Consider the following 15,618-nt stretch of genomic DNA (forward strand, 5'->3'; position numbering starts at 1 on the left):
AGCAAGGTCAGGCCTGGTTAGTACTTGAATGGGAGCCCACCTAGGAAGACCAGGTGCTAAGGAGTTAAAAAAAAAAATCAATCCTGGTGATAAAATTGGTTAAGTAATTTTGATATTTATACATTTGAAAAGGCATAGCAATGATTTGATTTACATATTAGAGATTAGCTTTAAATTCTATTATTGACAATCTGTACCTTTTAGAGAAATATCTATCTAGCCCTGGGAGTTGAAGAGTATCCGTACTGTTCTATAATTTATTTTTTATTAATAATGAAGTATTACAACTGAGAAATTCCAAGATTCTACAACTTTGGCTTAATCCTTAATATTTGTCCTTTTCCCTGTACACCTTTGTGCTTGATTTTGGGCTTCCTAAGTAAATGCTAACTATGAGCATTAATATTAATAATAATAGTTTCTATTTATTGAAGACTCACCATGTACTGTGTAAGCCATTTAGAAAAACACAACAAAGAAAAAAAAGATTGAGAAATGCCCCCAGGGGAAAAAGGGTTGCTAAATGCTTTCAAGGCACTAAGGCATTATACTTGGTTATACTATTTAAATATAATTGGTTGAGAGATCTTTTCTAATCAACTGTGCTTAGCCCAACTATTTGACGGCTTTCATAAAAGTCAGTATCTTCATCTTCATTATCCTCAAAAATTCTCTAAATAATTTTGTAGTAAATGTAAATGAATTAACAAATATTTTCTGAATGCCAAATAACTATTCAGAACACTTCCTCATATGACTCCGTATCAGAGATAGTTTAGTATCAAGAGTTTTTAAGACTGTAGTACTTTGTTGCTGTCAACCAGTCTCTATTGATTATGACTGATGATAACCTAGAGTGAAAACATAAAATTTGACATTTATTCATTTATTCAAAACACTTCTACTGTATACTGCAACTGAAATTTACAACACACTGATAGATGTTGAGAAGATAGCAAGATATATATAAAACATTTATTCCACCTTAAAGGTATATAGTCAAGTGACTATAATACTATGTAGGACAGGTGTTATTGGAGTAAAATTTAGGTACAGAGCAAAATCAAAAGATTAAGATTACTCTTTGCCAATAGTACCAGGAATCGTTTTGTGGAGGCACTAACCTTTAAACTGGATCTTAAAAAATGTACAGGATTTCAAAAGGTACAATTGGGAGAAGGGCATTACAGGGATGAAAGCAGGAAAGAGGAGGTTATGTTCAAAGAATTGTGTAAAGTCCTATTTGGCTTAAGCATACTTAAAGGGAAATAATGGGAGGTAAGACTTGAAAGGTAAAACTGCAGAGAGCCCTGAAGGGCAGAATGGGAACTTTAAATTTTACTTGGTAGGAATGGAGAGACACTGGTGCTTAAACATGATTAGCACTGCACAGTTTAATTTAAGAGCAGTGGTATTTAAGCAGTTTTCTACAATAAGTGTCTTATTATAATCAGTTATGAAATATGTATAATTAGTAATACAAGCACTGAAGCTTATGTCTTTGATAAGTTAGAGTGGCTTCAATACTATTTCTATAACATCACTCTTGTTTCCTTTCTGAAATGCCTTCTTACGTGAAAAAAAAAAAGTGGTCTAGAAATACACATGGGTGTCTTATCCATGTGACATTATCCGTTATACAACCCTGCTGACCTAGGTTTTGGGCTGGAGTATAGAAAGGCTGGAGTCAGGAAATCCAGGTTGGAGATTGTTGTTACCCCCAGGCAAGCAGTATAGAAAGCTTAATTTAGGATAAAAGAATTGGAAAGTGGGTATGACATGATTTGAAAACTGAATGGATAGCAGGTGGATGGGGAAGGTTGAGGAAGGGTGAGGCAGATGTCAACATTGATTCTCCAGTGAAAGATAGCATTGCTATGAAAAGAAATACTTAAATCTGGAAATGTGGTCGGATATGGGTACTTTCAGGTTCTGGAAATACGTAGAAAATTGTACCTCCTTTCATTACCCACCTATACAGTGCTGGATTCCTGTATGATGTTAAACAGGTGCCATTCATTTTATTTCCTGGCTAAATAAAATCTCTGTCTACACTACCACTCACCAGTAATGCTGAGTGGGTTAACTCAATGTTTATAAATGTATTGCTAACCTTAGATAAAAGGATTACTATTTGAGAGGGCAAGAGTAAAAATTGATCTCCTATAAAGCTCAGGTCTTCTTAAGAATGAATTTTCATTTTCTTTCCATTCATTGACTTCAGTTTTATGATGAACACTTGAATTCTTTTCAACAGTTAATGTTACACATTTCTTAACACCTGTGGAAATACTTTAAATACTCTAGCAGAATTAAAGTGCACATGTATCTGTGTGTGTATGTTTAAGATACTACATATTATATATATAAGATATACCTATATCCATATGTATCTATCTTCATGGCTAACCACTGAAAACCCAGTAGGTGAGCATGGCAGAAAGTAAATTAGAGATCCATTACACAATAGAAGCTGGTTCCCAAGTATGGCAGGTATAACGTATGCATGAAAAGGTAAAAGATTGGATATGCACTGGAATGAGACAATGCATTCCAGCTGACATTGCACAGCACTATAAGCAAAATGGGGATCTCAGTGGTGTGACTGTAGCACAGCAGTAAGGCCAGTCTTGTAACACTTATTTTTTTATAAATAAATTGAATGAAAAAAAACAGAATATTATTGATAATAAAAAAAGAGTATCTGTACTTAAAAAAAAAAGAAACTGAGGCTATTATTAAAAATATTCTATAGATATACAAAAGATTAAAAAAAACACAATATATTATTAATAGAAGCCAAAAATAAAAATTAGTAAAGGCCTATAAGTTTTTATTTTGGTTCAACAAATTTAGATAAATCTATTTGCCATATAAGGATTATGCAGGCATATTCTCAGACAAAATTTTTAAAAAATTTTCTTTATTCGTTGAAATGCAAACAAAATATACTATTTTATCTAAATCAATGAGAGGCAAAAATGTCAGTTTAAAAGTTAAATGACTCTAACCTAACTCAAACCAAATGTTAAATTTTTGTAATGGTCCACGGGCACTTGGAGGAGGTGTCTATCTTGTTCTAAGATTATATCATATCATCTATTTATTATATATTATATAGTCTATATGATATATATTTTGTATATTTTACATATGTATATATTTATTCTGTAGCTTGTCACTTTGGTTTTCTGAATTTTTTTGGACATTTGACCAAAATAAAAACTTATCAATTCCTAAAGCAGAAATTCGGGCCATATTCTCTGACTATAATACCACACAACTAAAAATGAAAATACCAAACTTTGTTTGTTTCCAAACACTTGAACCTTGCTAAGATCGATCAATACAACAAATGAACCCACCAGTTTGTTACATAGAGTGAGAATTTTAAAATTAGGCTATTATAGGTGTATAACTACAAATTAATGCAGAAATTGAAAAAACGTGTAGTATACCAAAATATCAAATGGCTTCTCTCGTAAATCCTAAAATTATGTCAAAAAGAGGACAGGTAAAAGCTAAGCTATAGCTCCTTGGACAGGTGTGATTCTGTTATTTCACAAATATTAGGCTATTTCTGGTTGTAATAGGATGCAAGTGGGTTGCTTGAATATATGGTTATCCATGACTTAAAATACCTTGCATATATTCTCTGTGGACACCATGAAGCTGAATATACCGCACCTCAAACATACTAAGTTTCCTTTCTTCATTGAGGCTGGTTGCTGCTTGAGAATGGAAAAAAGCAAGCTTTTCAAATGGGTTCAGGCAATGAGTATGAGTAATAATCGTGTTCAACACATTCCCCAGGCTGTGCTTCTACCTTATAATTGCCAGCTCTTGACTACGCACTCTTCTTTGTCACTCTGGACCACTGCTTCCAAAATCTTTCTATCCTAGTTCTCCAAATCAGGTCTTTCTCTAGCTAACTTTCCCTAGCCAACCAAATAGGCTAGTCTCTACTTATTTCTCTCACCTCCTTTCACACTATTCCTTATTCAGACCTGATAATTCCCACCAAACAGTAGAAGAATGGACATTAATTCGTTAATTCTTTTCCTTGACTTACCGACCTTATAGGATCATTTTCACTTAGGAATTAGACTTCTGTGAACCCAAGTGAATTTTTAAATTGCTATGCAATGGTCATTAAACTGTACTGTGCAAGCAATGGTCATTAAACTGTACTGTGCAAGCAAAATCTAGCCCGCCACATTTCTGTGGCAAATAACAGGCTCGCCCATTAATTTACATATTGTTCGAGGCTGCTCTCAGGCTACGCGGGCAGAGTTAAGTAGTTAAGACAGAGACCATATGACCTGCAAAGCCTAAAGTATTTACTCTGGTCCTTTTTAGGAAATTTGCCAAATCCTGTCCTAGCACAGTGGTTGGCACTGCTCAGTGGATAAATACCATCTGTATGAAGTTAAATTTCAGGCAGGAATTTTACCTTCTCCCTTGTCCTAAAGGTCTGTTCCCCCAACTATCAGCTCCAATAGCTTCAGCTTAGACCTCGAGGCCAGAGCAGATCTAGCCTGATCCATATGCCTTTAGGGAGACAGAGCAATATTCACCACTGAGGTCAGGAAATAGGCCTGCTCCACTTATTGTAGGTCAACTTTAGCTCTGATTAAGAGCCTACCATCTGATAGGTGGCTGCTTCCAGCATCCAAGGTATGCTGTGTTCTATGAGAGAAATGGACCTTGGTCACTTTATTCTTAGGGAACAGAGTCTAGGCTCCTCAGCAGGCTCTCATAAATCATCTGTTCAACTTTGTCCCATCTTCATTTCACCTGGCTTCCCCCCTGTTCTGGTCCGTACTTCTTTGCTAGCTCTGCAGATCCAATCCTCATTTGTTCTTTATTTACTTTGTTGACTATTGAATGATGCTCAAATCAGGTCTTTCTCTAGCTAACTTTCCCTAGCTAACCAAATAGTAAGATATCCAGTTTTGGGGCTGTAACACTAACAAAATCTCTCTACTTAGTCTAGTTCTGGCTCAGCTGGAGTTGGATTACAGAGATGAAACAAATTACATAGCTGACCCATCCCATATCATCAAGTAAAATATTTAAATCTTAGCCTTCCCAGACTCATTTAGCATTGTTACTTGCTCACTACTGGGGGGAACAAAATTAAAAGAGACACTGTATGCCTCTCTATGGCATTATTACTGTTCTCCTATGGGTCTATAATGTCACAGGTGGGTAGCATTAGTGGCTTTAGGACAGTCTATCTGGAGGGTCAAGAATATAAAACTTTTTTCCTATTACTCTGATATATGAGGAGACAAAGGTTTTTAAAGAAGACTTACTTAGAATATTTGGACTTTTTATAACATCAAAGAAACACCTTGTTATTCATAACAAATGAAACAAATTATCATAGCATTATATAAATGTAGCTGTGAGTACTTATTGATCTTACTATAAAACTGTAGTAGAGCATATAGAAATTGCAATAAAAATTCTGAATGATAAGAGTTAAAAAGGTACAATGAAGGATTTAACTGATATGTAAACATTTGGAGAGGTCCAGAGGGACAGATATATAGCTGTTTGGGAAAACAGCTTTCAAATTTATGAGGGAAGATTATATGCTATAGGCATTAGTTGGAATTCTCTATAATAGTATGATTTTAACATAAGGAATCAATTAGGACTAACAGTAGTAAGTTTCAGTTTACTATGGAGAAACGTACTGACCTAGAAATAGCTTACCTGTGTTTCAGTTCAGTAAGATCTTATTTGAGTCCTCACTTGCCTACTCTTCACATGATCTTAGCATTCTAAGACTAACTCAGGACAACTATCTGGCATATTTTGGTAGATAAATAGGTTACAGAGCTAAAACCCACAGGCTTCTTGAATATACTCCTCTTAAAAATCTAAAACGTTCCAAGTTAAAGATGCCTAAATTGAGCAGGAAGAGGCAAAATTAAAATTCTCTTTAATTATGTATATCATCCTTGTCCCAATATCAAGTTTAGACTAATGTCTACAGACACTGAAGAAGACCCTTTTAGGATAAGGAAACCAAGAAGAAATAGATATGAGACTCATTCAAAATTCTTACATATCTGGCTATAATGCCAGAACATTGTTAGAGCTACTTTCTAAAGATCTGGTTCAAAGTGAAAATCTTTAGTGATTTTTTCAAAGCTCACTACTGACAAGTCTTCTGATCTAGATATTAAGGGCTTGATTGAATTTTACTCATTGCTAATACAATTAATGAGGTATCTTAGAAATCATAAATCAAAGTCTATGAGTTTTTTCCTAAATCATATTCTAAGAAAGTATTCTTGAGTTATTAAAAATTAAGCCAAGAAGTAGATTTGGAAAACAGCAACAGTTATCTTCTGATTTACTATGCCTCCTTTAGGTTTTTTGCAACATATCAATAGGTTAGAAACTTTATGTATTTGATGCAACATTTTGAAGTAAGAATATAAAGTTCCAAAAGGTCTATTGCAGATTTCTGGGTTGTCTGTAGAATATGATACAAGATTCTTTAACTCACCTCCAGATGCCTTTGACCTTTCTTTCAACTTTTCTGCAGCCATTTCACCATAGCTGGGAAGTTCTGACATCTTCACTCCAGATCGAGCTTCTGCTATTAGCTGACGAGCTCTCTCTCTCAGCTGCCGACGTCGCTCTTCATCTTGCTGCTAAGATATATTGAACAGTTGCCAACTCAGTAATTGACAGAAATGCAATTTCATTTTCAATCTGATCATCATGATAGTAACTGGTTTACAGCATGGTGCTTGGCCCACATTATAAATAGGATGCTCTATATCAGTTGGATGTCACACCATTTTTAAAAAGACATCCTAGAATCAGATTTTTTTAAAAAAATTTACAAATTACCGTATTAAAATGCCTGTTAAAAATTCAGAGTAGCCCATAAAGAATGTTTGGCAATAGCAGAAACTATTAATAATAAAATAATTGGGCTTATAGAAAAAGTCATAATACTGAAAACAGAATTTCAATTAATACTTTATTTTTTAAGAATAGAATTTAACTTGCTGTTTTCTAATAAAGGCATAGAGTAATGATTAAAAGACATCTTTGATAGCAGAAAATGCTGCTATAACATGATGATCAAATATAGGAAATGGTAATTTTAGGGGGTTGGAGCAGGCATGGGGATAGTATGTTGGCTACATAAGTTATTGTTATTGTTAGTTTAAAATTGGAATGGGTAACTGATGTACTATCCCCATTCCTACTCCCTCTTCCCCCAGATGCACATTGAGAAGAAAAAGTAAAATCTAATGTGGTTTCTGATATTTAAAATAATCAAAGACTACAGAGAATTAAATAAAATAGTTTTTGCCAACCAAAAAAGGGTTATTATGAGTCGCATATAATCAATTGCTTTGTAAACTGGAAAGTAGGTAAAATAAGGCATTATTATAACAAAACGAAGCCTGAAATAATCTGGCCCCAACATCTTTGCAGTATTTTCTTCTCTTAACCTCTCCCAACTTCCATTAAACCTCACATTTATATATACAGAATTGCTTGTATCATGTAGTTTCATGATTTGAATATGTCATTTCTTCTTCCTGGAATGTTTTTCTCTCATCTTATTTAACTCTTTTTCATTCTTCGATATTCAATTCAAATCCACTAAACTTCCTTTGATGATCTTTCCCTCCTCCCCACTGGTGGAATAAAGTTCTTCTTCTTCTATGTTATTATAGTACCGTGTGTGTGTGTGTGTGATTACTATTTAAAATAATATTTGTCAAGTTAATTATAACTCTGTATATTTGCTCCTTTTCAGTACAACTGAGCTACTTGAAGGCAGGAGCTATATCTGATTTATCTTTGTATCTCTGATCCTTAGTACATACCTTGGTACTTGCTACTTGCTATAGAAATTTCAAGTATGAAAACTTATAATTCATACTCTCAAAAGCTTATAATACAGAGGAAAAGATACAACAGCCACAATAAAGAGGTTTGATAAAAATGAAGCAAGAGTTCAGAAGAAAGAAAGAACATACTTGGCTGAGGGACAAACGGAAGGCATCATGGCATCATCATTTTGAATTGGGCCTGCAGAATGAACAGGACACGGGGGTAAAGATGGGAATTGGTAGTTAGGTGGGTCAGTGTTGGAGAGACTAGGAGGCAGGAACAACACAAAGATATTGAGGCAGGAAAGTATATTGGGGGAAAAGTAGTTTTCCTAGCATAGGGCAAAAATAGTGACAGAAAGACAAAGCAAGAAAAATAAAACTAGGTAGGTAGGGCCCTGTTTAACATTTTTATTCTAAAGAAAGTATGGGCCAATGAAAGATTTGGTTTTGTGTCTGTCTGTTTGGTTTTTTTTTTCTTTTTTTTAATCTTTTGGTCTAGGCTAGTGCATAAGATAGGTTGGCATAGAGGGACTGGAAAGAGACTTGTTCGGAGGCTATTTTAATAGTCCAAGATATGATCCAGAGCTAGAACGGTGGCAATAAAAATGGGAAGAGACAAATGTAAGAAATATATTAGAGATAGAATTGATACCTGTACCAATTCTTGGTAATTAATTAGATGTGGAGGGAAGAAAAAGGCTGACTTGGAAGTTTTAAACTTGGGCAACTAGTAGAACTGTGGCACTAAAAATAGAAATAGAAAAACTAAGAGGAATTATAAGAAGGGAGGGAGAGGAAGTTTAAGGTCAGACAGACTGGGTTTGATTGATTGGGAGGACATCTGAGGAAAGATGTTAGCAGGTAGTTGGGAAGTGAAATTGATGCTAGGAAGTGAAGTCTAACTATGACCATACTGTGAAGTTACAGGAATATATGAAAGTACCCTGAAGAGGTACTACAGAGAAAAAGGAGGGCTACTAATTAAAACATGGAAAATATCGACATTCAGATAAGAGTAAAAGAGAACTAGAACACTGATGTATCCTGAGAATCAAAGTAGAAGAAGCTTTCATAAAAAAGGGAGTAACTGACTACAGTAAATGTCAGAGGTTAATAGTCTGAATGTTAAAAATGGTCAATTAAATTTGGTAGGTAATATTGTTAGGTGCAGGGGGAAATACCAGATTGGTAGAGCTCAAGCTTAGGCAATTCTTTCACAAATTCTGAGATGTCTAGAAATGAGAGCTGTCAAAATTAATGGAGGTGGGTTAATAGGGATATCAAATGGACCCAGAGAGAAGATAGAAGCTCCCAGTGAACAAAGTGAAATAGTTCCAGTATCAAAAAGAACAATGACTATAATGAATTAAGTCAATGAAATCACACATTGAATCAATGAAAATCCATCAATTCATTATGATATTCAAAAAGTTTTTCTAAGGATGTGTAAACTCATTTCAAGCAGCGTTCAAAATAACTCCTGAAAATTAGCAATTAGAGTAAAAGAACCAAACACTTATCTTGTCTTTTCAGTGGGAACTAAATTTTAGGGTAACTAAATAGTCTCAGTTAATGAGAAAAAGCTCTACTTTATAAAATACTATTATAATAATTTCAAAAAAGTAAAACTATAAAAATATAACTTTGCCATTCATAAAAGAATGACTGATTCTGGCAAGGATTATCAACTGTTATTAGAGCTCTTAGGTGAATGTCTGCTGGGGAACACGATATTCATAGATTACTCTGGCAGACTGTATTTTCTAAAGATGGCCACAACCGAATTTCTCATCCCACACACTCTCTGCAATGTGACCCTACCACTCCTTCATCAAGAGCTAGAGTTTAATTCTTTCCCCCTATGCCAGCTTTAGTGACTTGTATGTAATCGGTAGAATGTAGAAGTGTTGTAGGTGATTTCTAAGGCTAGGTAGGAAATGCCACACCCCTTTTGCCCAGTTCTCTTGAAATTCTTGTGTTTTATACTCTCTGGTAACCTAGTCGTGCTGTGAGAATCCCAGGCTACATGTAGGTGCTCCAGTCCACAGTCCCAGCTGAGTTCAGCCTTCAGTCTTCCTGGCCCAAGGGCCAGACATGTGAATGCAGAAGCCTTCATATGATCTCAGCCTTTAGCCATTTTGAGTCACCCCCTAACTGTTCAAGTCTCCCTAGCTGAGGCCCTAGACAATGTAGAACAGAGACCAAGCATCCTTACTGTGCCCTGTCTGAAGTCCTGACCCTCAGAATCTGTGAGCATAAAAAACAATTTTTTACACCATTAAGTTTGGGATAGTTTGTTACACAGCAACGGTAATTGGAACACACACTTAAGTAACACCACATAGATTATTTCTTAATTACAAGGGGAAAACCTAATTGTAAATAGAAAGATCAGAACCAAATCAGGGATTAGGGATCACTAATCTAACGGTCAGTCTTAGCATCACTAATGTTCGGTCAACTGTATGTCATATGTTTTTTGATGTGAAGCATACGTTTTTTGATGTGGTGAGGAAGTACACACCACCCACAAGAGACTAGTCCAAATGTTTAAAGTGAATCCACTAAGCCTTTACATATAATTTCCAGTTTATCATAAACACAGCGGTTAGAGAAACATGATAAATTACCCAGCACGGAAGCAACCAAATAAATCCAGAAGGTAGGATATTTAGGACAACTGACATGGTCATTTTAATGAGAGAGCGTCATGAAAGCAAACACAACAAAACCTACTAACCAATCACCATCACCACCAACAAAGGGGATTAACCACATACAACTTATATAGTCCCGGGTGAGATATTGGTTTGGACAAACCAGCTGTAATGGACATTGTTGAACCAATTGGAGAAATCGGAATATAATCACAGTATTAAATGAGAAGAAATGCAACTTGACTTAAAAAAATCGTTTATATATTTTGGCAAAAATAAATACACATAAAAATATGTATGTACAGAGAAAGACTTGATATTGGTATTCACAAAGTTGTTAGAGATATCTGGGTGTAGAAACATGATATTTTTGTTTTCCTTCATTTATCTTTTTCTAATTTAAAATTTTCTAATTTTCTATAATACACTTATAGTACTCTTGTAATAAAAGTTATTTTAATAAAAGAATCTTGTGAGGAAGAAGGAAAAAGATGAGATGGGAGGTTTCCTTGGCTGGGTGATACTTGTGGTAAGGGCAACAGAAGAGAGATCTAACATTCAAGAAAAAACTTATTAGTATTTAGAGACAAAAGCTTATATGTAGTAAGAGGAATAGCATGCACTGGGCAGGGTGAGACTGAAGATGCAAAACCTAATATACAAAATCCTCAGTTCACTATTAATATTTCTGAACTTGGAAAATATACTAGGAATAAAAGGAAACAGTGACTTGATGATGGTGAGTTTGGTGAGGTTGCTGATATTTTCTGAGCTTTTATGTGACAACTGCTTTATATGCATGGTCTCATTTAATTTTCACAACCCAATTTTTACCAATGAAAATATTTAGGTTTAGAGTTGCAAGGTCACACAGCTAGAACTGATGTGAGAGCCCAGAGCCCAGCTGAGGTCTATTTCACTACAGAGCCCTTGCTCTTAACCACGAAACTATTTGATCCCCAAAAGAATCAAATTATATGATAAACTGAGGAAAATTGAGCTTTTACTAAACTTTCATCTTTCAAACTTAAGAAAAGTTAAGAACACTAATAAATACCATTATTTGATATGCCTCAGGCAACTAGGTTTAAGTGAATTTCACTGTGTGAAGAATAACTTCTTACAGAGCTGGAATTTGGTGATTCGGAGTAAGATGAAGTGGTCTTAGGTCATCTTAACTGAGTTAAAATGAAATAAATGATTCTACATTTCTGAATATGAAATGGAAATCTAATTTTTTTTCTCACAAGCTACCACCTTCCCCTTGGCCTCCCCCTCCTTCACCCAATAATACTCCCATCTGCAAATGTTTCTGAGAGCTTACCAAGAGTGCAATTTAAAGCAGACAATCATTAATAAAACCAACTCTAAATACTAATTAGGGACACTTTATCAATTTCCATGTAAATTGTTTGTTTGTACTTATTTACCCATCATTGTTCTCCATACAATAGAAAAAAATGCAAATGAACAAATCAGAATGCAGCCCTAATGGGACTTTCTGTTTATAACCATTAGCCCAGAGGTGTGCTGTAATTCAATTCTCAAGTAGCAAGATTTAGCCTCATTAACAGACTGCAAGGGCAGGTTACAACTCATAAAACCCTACAGTAAACAAGTTTATGGACACAGCACAAAATCTTGAGCCTGATTGACAGAATTCTAGTTCCCTATCAGATTGACTTGATTTACTTTTCTACTAATGTCCTAACACCACAGAGACAATTCTGCTTGGGCCTAGAGCTCTCCAGTGGGATGGCATATCTGCATTGTTTGTTTTCTCACCCCTTAACTTCCCTTAAGACAAAGAACCAACTGAGAAAATAGAAGTTAATTGTTAAGGTCAGAAGGAAAAGCTTGTAATTATAGCAATTGATAATGCAACTAATTTTAATTTAATTGATAGTATTAATTTTCAGATTCATTATAAGTAAAACGATTTCACTTTAATTTTTATATGTAAGCTCCATTAAAAGTCAGTTTTTGCAGTGATAGTTAAAGAAAAGATAGTAACAAAATCTAATCATCTTTTACTCAAAAAAGATATTGTTTATGTCAAAGGAATAAAATGACCAGAGAGTAAGAACGATGATTATTTATTTTTTTTGTATAGCATTCACCGCAAACTGCTCAAATAAGTAGATAATGAATATTTCTTAGATGGTTTGCCTAACTACCCAAGTACAGAAATGCGTTATTGCTATGTTTCAACTATTCTGTATTCAAAAGAAGATGGAGACACACAGGTATAAATAAATCATCTGTTTACTACTTCTGCTGAAAAAAATTTAAAAACGCTTTTCATGGGATACAGATGTAAGGTAACATCGAAGAGCTGCTATCTTTACAAAGAAAAGTACACTGAAAAATTCAACACATAGGAAACCTATATGTCTCTCATTTACCTGCCTAGTCTAAATACACTTAAAGAAACTGAAGTAGTTAGGCTTCCTATTTCTAAGGATGGGTCTCATGATATTTATCTTTTTTCCATATAGTATTATTTAGAGTTAGACTGACTTATGTTGGATAATCTAGATTTTGTAAAATGGATGTACTATTTGGAGGGTTTGATGGAAGCTGTATTTTGGGAGGCCTTCCTCTCCATGACCATCTTTTTACAACAAATTTTTGAGTAAACGTGCCTGCGCCCTGTATTTTCACACATGCTGTCTCATTTACTGCTCACAACTCTGTAAGGTTAACTACTATTTCTCTGATTGGATAGAAATTGAATCTCACTTAAATACACTGCCCAAGCTCACACATCTTGTAAATCGCATAGTAAAAATTAAAAGCAGTGTCTGTCTGATTTCAAAGCACGGATCCTATTACAAAACTGGCATACAGAATTTTCCTTAATTTATACAGGTTAAATTCCCCTTTGAGCTATTGAATGCTGAGAGAAGAAGAGAAACTGACTTGCTCATATTCATTTAAAACTTAGGTTCCCAACCTTAAAGTATAATCCTTTAAAAATGTGCTGAACATGGTACACTTAAGTTTTACTTCTCTTTTTGCTAACATCCCCAGGACAATGCAAAAGTCCCGTTATAGTGCAAAGAGCTCGTATTTCAATACAATAGATTTAAGAATTTCAAATGTAGAAAGTGGATCAGAACTAACCACTTTGGACATAAGCTGAAAAAATATTTAGCCCTTTCACAGCATATCTTCAAAGTTACTATTTTCATTATCATTCTGAAATGGCCTACAATCTACCATAGATAGATGCACTAGTAAAACTTGACAATTTAAGGACAAACTCTTCGAGAATAAGTAATGTAATTCCTTGTTTCCTTTCCATAAAAATGTATTGGTATGCAATTTTTATATTTCACAGTTCACCGACATCTAGGCAAGCTTTCTTCCACTGCTTCAATGGTGCTACTTTTAATTTTATCCTCCTTAGTCGTAGTAATTAAAGTGATCAGCAGTGGCATCCCAGCGGCTTTGACACAGCTACAACCCCCTAGCAGACTTTTGCTTTTAAGGAGGAGAAAAAGACTACAGTTTCATTTCACAGAGAACAAGAAAATCAAGCTTCTCCACTCCTCAACTTTATTCAATTGTTCTTTCAGCAGCCTTTGGATCTTAAGAATCAAATAAAAATGGCTGCCATGGGGGGTCTTTTTTATACATGCCGCAAATGTCACCAACTGACATTACTTAAGTCAAAAAATGATGCCATGGATTTGTGAAGGTGAATTAGAACATGAGAAACTGTCAGTGTAGCTGCTGAGATCATTACCCACCCAAGGGTGTCTTTCATAACATTAGATATTTTTATTCAATCAGTTGAAAAATATATGTTGAAAAGTTTTTCTATTTAAGAAACATGTCTACACACATTTTTGTGAAGTAAGCGTTAATGTTTGCATCCTTACTCCTTGTAAATTTGTGTTTATAACAGAACAAAGCACCCTATTTCTTCCAACAAACTCATTATTCCACATCTTTTACCTACCTTAATAACACAATATCCTGTGCTTGTGTTATCTTCAGTGTTTCACACAGTCTTAGTAATTGGACTTTTATGAATTAATTACACGAAATACATTTTAAGTTATCTTAAAAAAATTTTTTTAAAGGGCTTTACTTAGTACTGCTAGTATTTCACAGGGTTCTATTCTCAAAATGGTCCATGAAATTTCTCAATTTTGTAGTAAACTAAGAGAAAGAACTTGACTGTCACCCTTTCATCATTAGACAGGAAGTAAGACTGTTATTAAGCATTCACAAAGTACGAAAAAAAAAAAAAAATTCTGTGCTTGTCCAGAGGCAAGGATTACCAAAGTGCATCTATTCACTTGCTACTGAAGATAAAATGAAAATAAAAAAAATAAAATTACAAGATCTTTAAAGGTTTAGGTAGACTAGATATTTTACTGCCAGCCTGATCAGCTCTTGACTGAATAAATAGGATTTAGGGTAAAACATTAAAACTGTTTAGCAGATCTTTTCAATCCATTTCAAACTTTTCTTATGCTGGTTTGTAATATAAGCAGACATGCTTATAAATGGCCACACCTGCTCATTTCTCTGGGGATGGCCTGATCTCTGTTTCTCTAACAAAGAAAGAAAGAAAGAAAAATCAGCCTTTCTTGTTGCAAAACAGAGTGGAAAGTCAAAATCTTTCTCAAGTTTGCCCCATCTGGTCAGATTAAATCTTTGATCAACCCTGGGGATTACATTTATTTTTGTAGTAACTACTAAATTTTGGATTTGTTTAAAATACATAGGCAAAATATTAAAACATGTGAATTTAACTTTGAGATCTAGTTTTAAATATATGAGTAGAAAATATAAAAGGACTAATTTGAAAAAACAGACATGCATTTTAAGAATTTAGATTTTATTTAGTATTCAATTCACAAAACTGAATATATTATACTGAAGTTTTTATGTATCTCTTTGTTTCAAGATACAACAATTATTTTTAATTGTAGCATTTGTTCTGCCTGTGTGCTGGTATACCATGCTGTACAAATAAAGAATTCTAAACGTGTAAGAGTATGATCAAGTTAATGTTGCTAAATGAGCCTTTAAGTATCTGAAAGGAATCTAGGATATAAAAACTT

General features: G+C 34.4%; 1 protein-coding gene across 14 annotated transcripts in view; it reads right to left on the reverse strand.

Annotated features, from left to right (window-relative positions):
- The window catches only part of EHBP1 (EH domain binding protein 1), a 308,435-nt gene that overhangs the window by 52,034 nt on the left and 240,783 nt on the right, over positions 1-15,618 (reverse strand). For 10 of the 14 annotated variants that reach the window (XM_039887034.1, XM_039887021.1, XM_039887031.1 and 7 more), the window contains one exon: positions 6,527-6,674. In XM_039887034.1, coding sequence (XP_039742968.1) covers positions 6,527-6,674 — 148 coding nt within the window. The remainder of the gene's footprint in view (positions 1-6,526; positions 6,675-15,618) is intronic. The other 4 variants (XM_039887026.1, XM_039887027.1, XM_039887033.1 and 1 more) reach the window with 1 other exon arrangement.

The sequence above is a fragment of the Pteropus medius genome, unplaced genomic scaffold (genome assembly GCF_902729225.1).
Source record: "Pteropus medius unplaced genomic scaffold, Ma_sr-lr_union100, whole genome shotgun sequence".
Classification (NCBI taxonomy): domain Eukaryota; kingdom Metazoa; phylum Chordata; class Mammalia; order Chiroptera; family Pteropodidae; genus Pteropus; species Pteropus medius.